We start from the raw sequence: 13122 nt of genomic DNA, 5'->3' as shown, positions 1-13122 counted from the left end.
ATGTTTTCCTGTGAGCACTTTAATGACAATGAAAAGGTTATTAGTCAATAATTAAAATGCCTTATTTTCACATATTTGGTCATTTCATTAGTATTTAACAAATTTAACTCTTTCGCTGCAAACATTTTTTTGTTCTTGCAAAAACCTTCCCTAAACAAAATCGACTTCTTTGGACAAGAGTTAGTAAACAGTTGCAAAATCACTAAAGATGCAATTAGAAAGATTGCAAAGTTTAAAAGTAAAAAATTTAAGTTACAGACGTTTCCACAGACCCACTACTTAAAAGTTCGAGCACATCTGAAGTTATTGTACACATTTCTTGTCAATAATTTAAATGCCTTATTTTCATATATATGGTCATTTTATTAGTATTTAACATTTAACTCTTTTGCTGCAAAACCCACTAAGTGTTTTTTTTTTTTGCGAAAACCTCCCCTAAAAAATCGACTTCTTTGGACAAGACTTAGTAAACAGTTGCAAAATCACTAAAGATGCAACTAGAAACATTGCAAAGGATAAAAGTAAAAATGTAAAAGTTACGGTTATTTCCACAGACCCGTGCTTAAGTCGCGCACACCTGAAGTTAACGTCCACATTTCTGTCAATAATTAAAATGCCTTATTTTCACATATTTGGTCATTTCATTAGTATTTATCAAATTTAACTTTTTCGCTGCAAATCCTGTTTTTTTTTGCAAAAACCTACCCTAAACAAAACTGACTTCGTAAACAGTTGCAAAATCACTTAAGGTGCAACTAGAAACATTAACTGAACCACGCATTAGGGGGCGCTATGATCAATGTGACTGCCACATGTATTTAGGTCTATGTACTCACAAGGGACACAAGTTTGAATGAGATCTACTGTCATTTTGCGCACCGTCGTTCATTCAATTTTTTATCTGTGCATTAAGCGGAGTTTGCTGTTTTGAACTGCTTTGGCAGATGAGTATAACAATTATAGGACAAAAATATATATATATATATATATATATATATATATATATATTCAAGTCTTCAACTGCTGATAGACATGGGTGGCTTTTTTACAAAAGCGCCAATTTACTTACAACATTAAATTCATCCAAATAACACAAAATGTGACCCTGGAACACAAAACCAATCATATGTTGCACAGGTATATATGTAGCAATAGACAAAAATGCATTGTATGGGTCAAAATTATATTTTTGTTAATCACAAAAATCAGTAGGATATTAAGTGCAGATCATGTTCCATTAAGATATTTTTTAACTGTAAATATATATAAAAAATTATCTCACAATCCAAATTTTCCAATCTCAACATACGATACATCAATGGAAAACGTATTTATTCAGCTTTCAGATGATCTTTAAATATCAATAAAAAATTGACCCTGTGATCCAGGGTCACACATTAGACCAACTACACTCCACCGTAAAAATCCTCATTACTGCGTGTAAACTCAGACTTTTAATGACTTGTTGTGTCTGAGCAGATCAGATAGCAGTTCCAGTCTGTCTACAGTACTTAACCGTACTGATAAGGGTAGTCCGGTAATCAGACTTTAAAAACGAGACTGTACATGAGCTTGCTGATAACAGTGAAAAAAAGAGCGAGAATGAGGCAAGTTAAAGGATGGGGTTGTGTGTGAGCAAGAGCCAAGCAAATATTTGTCTGAAATTGAAGCTAAGGTTTTTTTTTTTTTTAAGTAATTGCTGACTGACAGACAGACAGGTACACAAAGATTCAGCGCTGTCAGAGGTTGTTTGCGGACAAACAGGTGTCGTTTCGACTAGACTCCTTGCAGACTGTCTAGTCTGGTGGGGCTGGACGACGGTTAAACACACGAGTGGAGAAAGAGTGTAATGCTCAGACACACCCACATCCACATTTATATATCCACAAACACAGAGAGAGGTTTGTATTCACAGACCGACAAAACACTCACATACTTAAAAATAAATGTTGTTTAAAGGTTCTTTGATGGGCTGTAAGAACCTTAACATGAACAGAAGCTTTCTGTTATGAAAAGTTTCTTTGTAGTGACGGCAGTATTCACAACCACCCAGACTGAAGTATGAAGAAGAAGTGCATCTCTCAGTAAGAGGAGCAGTGGCGGCCGGTGACTTATTTTTCGAAGGTCGTCACAACATGCATGTAGCCCATCATATGTGGCTCGTCATTTTAAAATATATGTTAGGCGCTTCATGTAAACTTATGTGCATTACTATTACTTCAGCATTTGTCCACGACACTGTTGTCATGTGGTTTTTACGTCAGTAAAGGCCGTAACAAAGGGTAACGTAGATATTAAGGTCATTTACAGGCGACTGCATTGCCCCGTGTCACTGTTTAGGGCAGCAATTTTCTCATAATTTACAAGTAGTTGAAAACATTATAGATATTGTTAGTAATCAGCTGGACAAATTATATAATCCGGACTAGTGGTTTTTGGATATTTTACTGCAAATATCTTACAAATTGTACCTTTGGACATAAACATCTTTGATGACATAGGAGTCCGTAAATGATCGTAATTCTGGATTTTTGTTATGATGGTAGGGTAAAGCTCCATGAAACCCCACAAAAATGATCAATAATTTACTGTTCACTTTTCTGTAGACATAAAGGACGTCGGGAGACAATTCTTCCTCACTAATGTTTTATAAAACTGCAAAACCACACACCTGTATAACCAACTGCATAAATGTTGGATACCCAGTGGATAGGGTCAGCAAATGTACTCATCTAACTACTTTCTCATTTATTTTCCTAGGATGCAGAATTTTCACAAAAACTAAACTGAATTCTTTGCACAGACACTTGACGTCTGTATTGTTTATTAAGGTAAAAATATGAAGTTTTTAATCATTGTGCTCCTTAAGATGCTTTTATTGTTTCCTTATATTTTGTATAAAAGCGTCTGCTAAATGCCTGAATGTTAATGTAAACATATTATTTATAACAATATTGAACCCTAAATGAATGATTTGTCTACAACTCCATTCCCTTAATGATATGAGGAAGACCTTTCTCTGCACTAACAAAAACACAAAGCTTTGATTTATTTTACAAAAATTTGGTTCTCAATCCATATTTATTAAACCTGAGGTTTGACAGGAGCTTGAAGTGAAATGGCTCAGCAGCGCACCCTAGTGACGCATCTTCACTACTGTTCCCTGTTGTTTTGGTCTCGGATTAAACAAATGATCCCAACATACTGAGATAACGGATATTTCTTAATATAGCTCTGGGTGATATTTAATCTCAATGACAATAAGAACAAACCACGGATGTTGGTTGCGAAGCTCTCCGGCTCTGTAGTACTTAATCTACTCATCTCAGAAAGCTTTTACTCATTTGAAAACATTGCTTTGACTCATTCAGTTCTGTGTTTGTTGATTTCTGGTTACAATAAAGGCTTCTTGTATGGTAACTGGCAACACTGTGCTGTTTTCGCAACGGTTGCTGGTCAGAAATGACCTTGCTTGTGTGGGTATTTTGTGCAATGATATGTGTCCTTATTCAACTGGGTTAACTGGATCGATTGATTAACATGCTCATTTACATTGACCTAGTCATTGAATTACTATGCATTTGTCATGGGTTGCACCCGTAAGTCGCTTTGGATAAACGTGTCTCTTAGCATTAATGTAAATGCTAACTGGATGTGTACAGTAACTACATGACTATCAACACTGGAGACACCGAATGAGGAAGAGTAGTTTCTCCGTCCCCTCTGCAGTAAGTCCCAGATTCAGTTCCAAGAACCCTGTCTGCAAACCTCACCACATTTCCCCCTCATGAGATGCTCACACATACATACATACATGCATATGAGCACAGGCACTTGAACATGGTGTTCACTCTGTGGTTTGTGGTCAGTGATAAATAAATGTTCAGCGGTCTTCTGAGGAAGAAGAGAGAGTGCACACTATTAATACCCTCACATATTAACACGAAAAACATATTCCTGAGAACACACCGTTCTTTCTCATCATTCCTGTGAGATTCTTAGAATTACCAAACCAGCCACAAACACACACACAGCTTTCTCATAGCGTACACACGGCTACCACATCTAATAGCATGAGCATGTTTGTTTTCCTCTTGTGTAAATTCACTTTTAAATGCATGCTGCATTGAGCTGGGAAAGAGATATTATTTTGCATAGATCAGTGTTGTCACAGTATGTGTCTTATTTATTGAAACACTTTCTTTTTAAATTGAAAGACAATCTCACAGACCTGCCAATGAATGTTTTATTTCAGTTTTAAAGGTGCCAAAGAATGCATTGAAATAATCTTGTTCTCTGATATCTACATTGAAGGTATGTGGCTTTATTAAGTGCAAAAAATATGCAAAGATATTTTTACATGTCCATTTACAACCCTAGGATTTTCCTTTAGAATAAAATGGTCTATTATTTCCTCATTTGAAAGGGTCATGAATAATAATGTTGAGCTCTGCTCTGATTGGCTGTTTCTCAGAGCAGTTCAGTTCAGTAGCTCTGTGTGTATAAAAAGATCTTATATTTCAGACTGTAGATATAGAGTTTGAGGTTTTCTGAGTGGTAAGTTTTGACTTTAACATCAATTTTAGAACTTCAGCCTAAACGCTAGCTAGCATATAGCATTAACTAGCATATAGCGCTTACTCTGCAGTCACAACTTTGTTTTTAGCATTGTAACATCATTGTATTTAATTTATTGTGTAATTTAATGTTGGGGCATACATCTTGACTGCAACGTCACAGTCTGTGTTATGTTGAGATTGGCCTGTTTTCTAGCGGCCTTTTGCATGCACAAGTTTACATGAGGAGGAAACAATCGTGTTCGAGGCCTAGATAAATACAGTTTTAAACTAAATACAGTAAATAAACTATATGAACACCAATGTAATGAGTTTATCAATTTAGGTAATAAGTACAGACTTTATGACAACCAAGTTGAGTAAACTTAAATATGGAGGTTTTTGGCAAACCCCATTACTCAGTAAAATTTAAGGAACGAGTTTACTTAAGTTGAGTACAGTCAACTTGCACAGTAAAATATCTGGTTTGCCTTACATGTTTAAAATTGAATCATACTTGAGTCATTTTTGAGAAATTGAGTCATTTTAACTTATTTTTTATCTTGACTAGTGACAAGTTGCTGTAACTTAAAAAACAAAGTTGAATTTACTTAACTCTTTCACCGCCATTGACGAGATATCTCGTCAATTAAGAGAAAACGCTTCCCCGCCAATGACGAGATTTTCCGTCTTTCCGCAATACCGCTATTATCCACCAGGTGGCGCCCTTCCGCAACTTTTTAAACCCGGAACTATTGCCCTATGGCAAGCGGCTGCATGTCCGTGTCTGTTTTAAAGATCGCTCTGAATCGGATCTCTATGAAAAGACAGTCACAGAAATGGAATTATCTCTGCTTTTTGCTCAAAATATGGTGTTTTTGCAGAAATCTACCCATATTCAAAATCTGATTACAAAAGAACCACTGAAGGTAGGATGAAACGTTTTTGTTTGAAAGCAGAGAGTCTGTTCTTTCATTTGGTATATTGTTGTATGTTTATATATTTAAAGAAGAACAGTTTCTGGGAGGCATTAAACTTTGGTGAAAATCATGAAAAACGCTGGCGCGGGCTGGCAACTTTAAAAAAAAAAAAAACGCTGGCGGTAAAAGAGTTAACATTACAGCAACTCCTCACCAGTCAAGATCATAAACTGTAAAAATAGATCGACAATGCCTGTTCGCTCTCTTCCATTGGTGAAAAGTGAAGCCGCCAGTGTCCCGATACGCGCTGACATCTTGGGTCTTGAGTCTGCGTAATAGCAATTTCAGGACAGTCCTGCGCAGTAGTGAGCAGGAAGTAAAGCCGCGAAATCAAGACCCCCCCTCCCTCGCAGAATGCGCATATCACAGCTGTCAATCATGTGTGACACCACCGTTTTTATAGACCGTTTCAGCGGTAACAACATAAACAAGCCGCTGTCGCGGTCCGCACGTAACTTCCGGTAAACTCCGCTAATAATAAATAACAACAAATTCTTTAAACATAGTTTATTTATATAACAAGCAAACAAAACAACACATAGATTACCTAGGAAACCAAAACATTTGTTATTTTCGACGAGGCATTTGTTCAAGAGATCAGTTTAGCAACTAGTCAGACCATTAAAAAAACGAAACCGGAAGTAAGGTTCGGATCCAGACGTGTATCACGTGCGTCCGATGAAACCATCTATAGCATTAAATAACTAACTAATAACAAACTTATTTTAAAAACAAACACTTTAATTCAGCGTGATAAAAACTACAGTAAATGACAAAAACCAGCTTCGGAAAAAAGATAATTGAAGTTTAGTTAAATTTTTTAGTTGGTCTCAAGTCCCATTGAATAACATGGGGGAGGTGGGGTTTATGACCTATACTAGGACCAGTCACTGGGGGGCTTGTGCGGCAGGCTTGGTCAAGATAAAAAAAATAGTTTGACTTGTAAATCCAAGTTGATTATACTTAAACATTTAGGTAACCAGAGTGTAATGGAGTTTGCACACACTGTACAATAAATGCAGCATTTTTGTCAGATCAACACACATTGTTATGCTACTTTATACTACTTAAAAAACTAATTTAAGCTATTTAACTTAATTTGTTACATTATGTCAACTATTCAAACTTAAAATAGATGGTTGAATAGACTTGCAAAACCAAGTTGTTTTAACTTCATGCTGCATTTTTTTTACAGTGCACAAAATTCTCGTCCTGAATTTTAAATCCGACTTTACATTGTGTCATCACATTTACACACTGCCTCTAAAACTTTCATCAGTCATAAAAAAATCAGATCGGGTTTAATTCTCTGCATTTTCCCACCTGTAGCAAGCATTTTGAGAGATGTTTTGATCATTCACAGCCATGTACAAGCAAATTTGGGATAAGCTAGATGAGTGTGTGCGTGCGTTTGTGATTTGGTCAGCACATCTCATCTTCTGTTCTCTAAATCCTGCTCTGTTGTTGCTCTCTCCAGGACAATGCCAGCAACATCCCTGCTTGGCCAAAGACACTGAACCAATGCACAACATAAAAAAAGGTTTGTATTCGGTGGATGAGGTCAAAGCGGAGGATGCAGGGTAACGGTGCGGTGAGTGAAGCGTTACTTCTTATAACCTACACTGTCAGAAAAAAATGCTCCCTGGGGTGGTACCCTTTCAAAAAGTACAGCGCTGCAACTAAAAAGTTCCCCAAAATGTACATACTGGTACTAAATGTATACATATCTGTACATATTAGGACCGCTTTGAAAGGGTACCTCCCCAGTGATAACTAGGGACCATTTATTTGAACAGTGTAAACCACAAAAACCCAGGTAGTAAACAACAGTGTAGTTTGCAAGTTAAACGGTCAGCTGTTTATTTTTAGGTGTATTAAGCATTGTTTCTGTGTGATATGGTGCCATTTAAGTTATAAAATATTTTTTCCTTGTTCCCATTAATCTGCATGATCTGCCATATAGTTCAGTCTCTTTAAGATGAAACCACATCAGTTTTGTCTGGCTTTGGTTTGACACTGTTTTCTGTTGTAGGTTTTTGTCTCCACCTGGTGGCGTTGTTTGTAACTGCAATTGATTAAGAGCTATGGGCACTAAACTGAGTTTAGCAGAATTGGAGTGAGTTGAGTGTATTTATACAGCACACAAGATTACAATGTGACCCAAAGCGGCTAAAGTCAAGTGATTTCATAGTTTACAAATATTAAATATACAAATCTTTAAGCATACAGCTGTTGTTATTTAGCATGCAACACGTCTCTCTCTGTCTCTTTTTCCAGGTCTCAAAACTTTATTCAGAGAGCCGAGTCAAATGTCCACAGACTATACAGAGAAGAAGATCACATTTCAAATGCCTGGCAAATCATGGTCAGTGTATGTATGTGTGCAGAGTTTGGCTATACTTTTGCTGGCCACATTTTTGAATTTTTTCATTATTTGAACATCGGCCAAATCATATTTTACTTGTGTTTAAACTCATTGTGTCTGTGTGTATATATACTATATATATGCATGTATAATCTGTCACTTTCAGACTAAAGCTCTCCATCAGATATCAGAGAATGACACATCCGGAGATTTCAATCATCCTCAGTCTTTTCTTGGCCAACAAAGACTGTTTACCCGAGCCAAGAGGAGCTTCCCTTGCCACAACAAACCAAATTAAATATATATGTTGTTCCTTATCTAGAGTCATACAGATGGGCTAGACACAAAACCATTGGCTTCACCTGCTAGATGCTGACCCAACAATTTTAGAGAAATTGTATGGGATGAATAAATCCTGTAATATGAGATAAAAGTTGACTTAAACAGGTTTTGCAGTTATTAATTAATTGATACTCTGATTTACATTATTTAAATTTGTTCAAAAGTCAATTAAATGGTTTTCGATAATATTTAATTTTGTAGCACCTGCATTTATTTATTTATTTACGTTTATTTGACAGATACTGGAGATATACTTTATTTATTTGTAATAAACTTTATTTGTTGTGGTCCAAAATCAAAAATTAAAAGATGATAGTAAATATATATTTGTTTCCAATCACATACTGTATTATAAACGAAATAAATAAATGCATCAGTCGAGCTGCCCTGTTCCCTAGGGAAAGTCTTTTGGGGATTCTTGGAAAAGTCGTAATTGTGATATAGGCTACTTGCCATGTTCCGTGGTCCTGCAGGTGAGAAACACTTATCACCTGAGCTCTATATCTGACTTGACTTTATCTGTTTGAACTACAGATGCGCAGGTGCTTCAAAAACACTTCAGAAGCCGTGAGAAAGAAAGCGCGTTATTCAGCCATAAACGCATAAGTAGGTGATCATTGCGCATTACCGTTTTTTAACAATCGTGCGAGAATATTAATTATTAAAAAATTCTAAATATCTTTCAATGATAGAAAATGAAGATATTCAGAAAAAAATCGCATATTTACACAAAATATTAAGAAACCTAAATATATTCAGAAAAAAACATATTTAAAAAGATAAAGAAATGAATATATTCTGACAAATAATCTGTAAAAATATTTAAAAATTAAACTAGTATATTTAGTATAAAGTTCTGTTGTTAAAAAAAATAATTCATTCAGAAAAGTTATGTAAGAAACGAAAATATTTAAGAAAAACACGAAAAAGTGAAAGAAATGAAGTTACAAAAAAATCAGATTTTTTAAATAAAGATGTGAAAAATTCAGACATACAGAAATGTTCTAACATTTTAAAAATATAAAGAAAATAAAGTTTTATTTTCTTTTGTAGTGATTAATATTTAGCAAATAAACAAAACATACCCAAACGTTCCTAGTTTTTATTATATTTTATATTATTCTGTCTAAAAAAATTTTAACGTTCTTTTATTTGTGTATTTATATAGCAAAAAATGTGCAAGCTGAAATTATATTTGCTATTAGAAAAACTCCTGTGTTTATTCGTAAAAGCACACAAGAGCAACGCTATTCAGTTCCCACGGTGTCACCATCTCTCTAAAGCTCACCTGTTGTGAAAGCGGTCATTAAATCTTCACATTAATCTGGCAGGTATGCGCCCCTCTAATAAAGCAATGATGAGAATTATTGCAGTAGCCATGAAAGAACCCGTTGGGCATATAAGTGCTCAGTTCAGTTTTCATCTCCACAACGACAGCAAGGTGACCATATGGGACCTTGAACCTCAAAAGCAAGATTATTCACGAAACGTCTTATTTTACCAAGAGATATTTAGGAATTTTTGGAAAAATGAACGCTCAAGTGATCTTTTTCATCCTTTTGTCACTGGGCACTTTGGTTTGCGCTTTTCCACGCACCGCCTTGCGTAACTTTCACAGACATCCCGGTAAAGATTTTGAATCTTCGGGATATGGACCAGACGAACCAATTCGGGGATCCGTCAGAGTTGTGAAACTGAGCCCGCATTTTATGCGGCGCGCCCCTGGCGCCATTGGAAATCATGCGCCATCAAGAAGCCGCAGCGCGTTTCCCGCTTTCTTGAACCTCGGGCGTCCCGGACCGTCTGTCCTGACCCATAACAAACCCGATGCCCTGCTCCAGCACCTGGGCGCGAGCAGCACCGGAGACGCAATAAAGAAACAGAGACTCGATATGTGGCGGAGAGTGACGCACAAAAGCGAGCGAGGCAGAGAGGCCGTGGCGCTACGCGTCAATCCTAAAAAGATGACGAAACAGAGCTGTGCCGCAGTACCATTCACACAGGTATGTATTGAAGAACAACTTGGCCATTGATTTTTATTTTGTTATTTTTATATCATTGCAATTTGTTGTTTTAAAATGCATGCAAAATCGGAAATTTTCTGTCTTTAGCAATTGAATTGGTTATTAAATTGAATTAGTAATACGCTTAAAATTGTTATTTTGCAGCAATCCCATAGAATAACTATTTTTGGTTCCTTTCTTTATGGTATTTTTAATAGCGTATTTGGTTTAATATTTAGTTTGTGCATTGAGTCACGTGTCTCCATACTTTCTGTTGACAGCGCATAACGGAGGACGGCTGTGAGACGGTGACCGTTCACAATCATTTGTGTTTTGGTCAGTGCAGCTCTATGTTCGTGCCCTCCGGCGGGGAGTCTCTGGGACAGCGGGAGGCGCACTGCACGCGCTGTGGCCCTTCCAAATCACGCACTGTGCTCGTGCCCCTGCGCTGCGGAACAGAAGTGCGACAGAGACGCGTCATGGTCGTCGAAGAGTGCCAATGCCAAACCGGTAGCGGGGAGGTCAAAAATCAGAACACTGATAAGTCTCATTTATGAAACCATATTTGAACTTTTAGCGGCTTTTGAGGTACACCAGACTAAATTGGTTTGGGGATTTGACCACTTTCTTACACTGTCAGAAAAATTGTTCCTATCACTCTGGCAGTGCCCTGGAAAGGGTCCTAATATGTACAATTTAGGTACAGATATGCACCCATTTAGTACCAATATGGGTAAAGAACTCTCTTGGTGCAAAGGTGCACTTTTTGAAAGGGTACAACCTAAGTGAAAGTTTGGGAACTTTTTTTATGACAGACTGGAGGACCAGCTGAACACCAAGATGAGAGGACCACCTGAAACCAGCATAGACCAGCCAACCAACTTAGGTTGATTTGAGCTGTTTCGGTGTTTGTGCTGAGGCCAAATATCCTCACTTACAGAAATATCATGACTTGTGATGATATTGTCTCTTTATTTGTGTGTGTGTGCGGGACAGAAGAGATCCGGGGAGAGTGTGAGCACTCAGTTTCCTCAGGAATGAATTAATAGTCACACAAATGTGGAAGATTTGTGATAAATGTTGTGTGTGTCTGACAGCCAATCTAAATCAGATTTGGTTTATGCTGAATATAGTTATGAGTCCCTGTGAATGCAGGGGTAAATGTTTGTCTGATACAGTATTTCTGCTGTACCTTTGTGTAATGACAATGCTATTCCTACGAGGTTAGTTTAAGATGAGTTTAATTTATTGAATGGAATTACATGTAATGACGCAGTTTCACCAATAAGTGTCACTGCTGTATGAAAATGATTCAGTAATGAATTTTGTTAAATGTGGCCCACCTTGATGCCTATATTCAAAACATTGTTACCCAATTACATTGGGATGTAAGGATGTATTTGTTTCAGTCAAGCTGCAATATCAGGCATGGTTTTGTTTTTGGGGTGTCAATAAAAGCATCTAGAAAACACATGTCAGTCTCTTGGTGTTTAAATTACTTTTAATACAACATTTAATAGTGTACGCTGATTTTGAGTAATATTTGTAACCAAACCATTCATGAGCCTCATTCACTTCCATAGCATTCTTTTTTTGTACTATGGAAGTGAATAGGGCTTATGAAAAATATCTTCTTTTGTGTTCATCAGAACAGAAAAATGTATGCAGGTTTGTAACAACATGAGAGTGAATAAATTCATTTTTTGGGTGAACTATCCCTTTGAAAATCATATTAGCATGCGCTTTATCGACCTAGCCTATATAAGTCTATGTAAGAGATATACAACCCTTAGGTAATTGAAACGGTTTATGGTAAACATATTTTCCATAATTCATATCTAAATGCCAAGGCCATGCAGTTAGCCTTACCAGTTGGCAGATGCCAAACCCATAAAAACAGACCAGCCTAACCAACTTGCCCAGGCTGGAAAAACAACTAACCACCCTAGGCAGTTTTTTTACAGCAGGGAACTGAATAACCATCCCCAACCTAATTTGCTGTCTTAATTAGACCATCATTTAACATCAAAATGCACGTCATCCTCTCCATGTGACGTTAAGTGTTGTTACACAGGGAGATGATGCTAACTATACTCCATTCAATACTGTGGGAATTCCCATCACCCTAACCGACAGCTGCACCTCAGCCCTTAAAACGCGTGTGAGAAAAAAATAAAGTTTTATTCATCGATTTTCTGGCACCTGGAAAAAAGGCTCGAGTTTACTCATCCTATACGGAAAAATCGCCCGAGGGGAAACAAGGGGGTGCTTTACGTAGCGTTGGCAGTCTGTCAAAACTGCTTTCATAGACCTACTGCAATTTGCATTACGCTTTTAAGGTACCCTCCCCCGGTCCTCGTGTCTCCTGAAGTCTAGTTTTGGGTAAATTGAGTAAATGATTTAATAGAAAGTGCGCAACAGATGTGAAGGTTTTTCTATACAGTACCTTGCTGCCGTTGCCATGACGACGCTGCACGCTGCAGGGCCCTGTTTTTTAATTTGAGCGAGCGCTGCTCCGTTGCCAAGAACCAGCGCTTGAGGGAAATCTAACCAGCGTCAGTAAAGCCGTTAAAGGTAAACAATGACAACAATGTGATCACGGGTTGGAAAGTATTTGTGTAAGGTTGAGCAGACAAGCAAGGGTGAATCGCACGCCGGAGAGATGCGCCATTAAAACTGCATTACAGGAAATTGCTGTGCGTGATTCGAACGGCGCCACGTGGGATCGGTTTGCGGCGAAATCAAATGACATCTTCAGCGTGTTGTATCGGTCTAATGGGCAACTTGGGAAATTTTCTTGGAGTATACGAATGAAACGAGCTTTAATTTGTAAACCTTTTATGGTTGCATGCATAATAATGCATAAACAGCCAACA

At 37.3% G+C, this 13122-nt stretch overlaps 2 protein-coding genes and 1 long non-coding RNA gene across 4 annotated transcripts in view; 2 read left to right on the top strand and 1 right to left on the bottom strand.

Moving 5' to 3' along the window:
- Window positions 1–8444, top strand: part of LOC141282077 (uncharacterized) — a 52209-nt gene extending 43765 nt beyond the window's left edge. The window contains exons 1-5 of one of the 2 annotated variants that reach the window (XR_012336640.1): window positions 4216–4314; window positions 7014–7127; window positions 7569–7652; window positions 7814–7901; window positions 8068–8444. This is a non-coding gene — a long non-coding RNA (uncharacterized lncRNA). Of the gene's footprint in view, window positions 1–4215; window positions 4315–7013; window positions 7128–7568; window positions 7653–7813; window positions 7902–8067 lie in introns of those variants that run through there. The other variant, XR_012336639.1, reaches the window with a different exon arrangement.
- Window positions 1–13122, bottom strand: part of snrpb2 (small nuclear ribonucleoprotein polypeptide B2) — a 145214-nt gene that overhangs the window by 64401 nt on the left and 67691 nt on the right. The window lies entirely within an intron of this gene.
- dand5 (DAN domain family, member 5) lies at window positions 9399–11683 on the top strand. Its single transcript, XM_065295832.2, has 2 exons — window positions 9399–10246; window positions 10528–11683. The coding sequence occupies exons 1-2, from the start codon at window positions 9773–9775 to the stop codon at window positions 10801–10803; spliced, it is 750 nt and encodes a 249-aa protein (XP_065151904.2). The 5' UTR covers window positions 9399–9772; the 3' UTR covers window positions 10804–11683.

Source organism: Paramisgurnus dabryanus, chromosome 4 (assembly GCF_030506205.2).
Source record: "Paramisgurnus dabryanus chromosome 4, PD_genome_1.1, whole genome shotgun sequence".
Taxonomy (NCBI): domain Eukaryota; kingdom Metazoa; phylum Chordata; class Actinopteri; order Cypriniformes; family Cobitidae; genus Paramisgurnus; species Paramisgurnus dabryanus.
The sequence above is the reverse complement of the archived record's forward strand: the minus strand, read 5'-3'. Positions and strand labels throughout refer to the sequence as shown.

Coding starts and splice junctions, on each gene's coding strand:
- dand5 (XM_065295832.2), top strand. CDS start 9,773: ATGAACGCTCAAGTGATCTTTTTCATCCTTTTGTCACTGGGCACTTTG. Junction 10,247..10,527: donor CCGCAGTACCATTCACACAG/GTATGTATTGAA, acceptor TTCTGTTGACAG/CGCATAACGGAGGACGGCTG.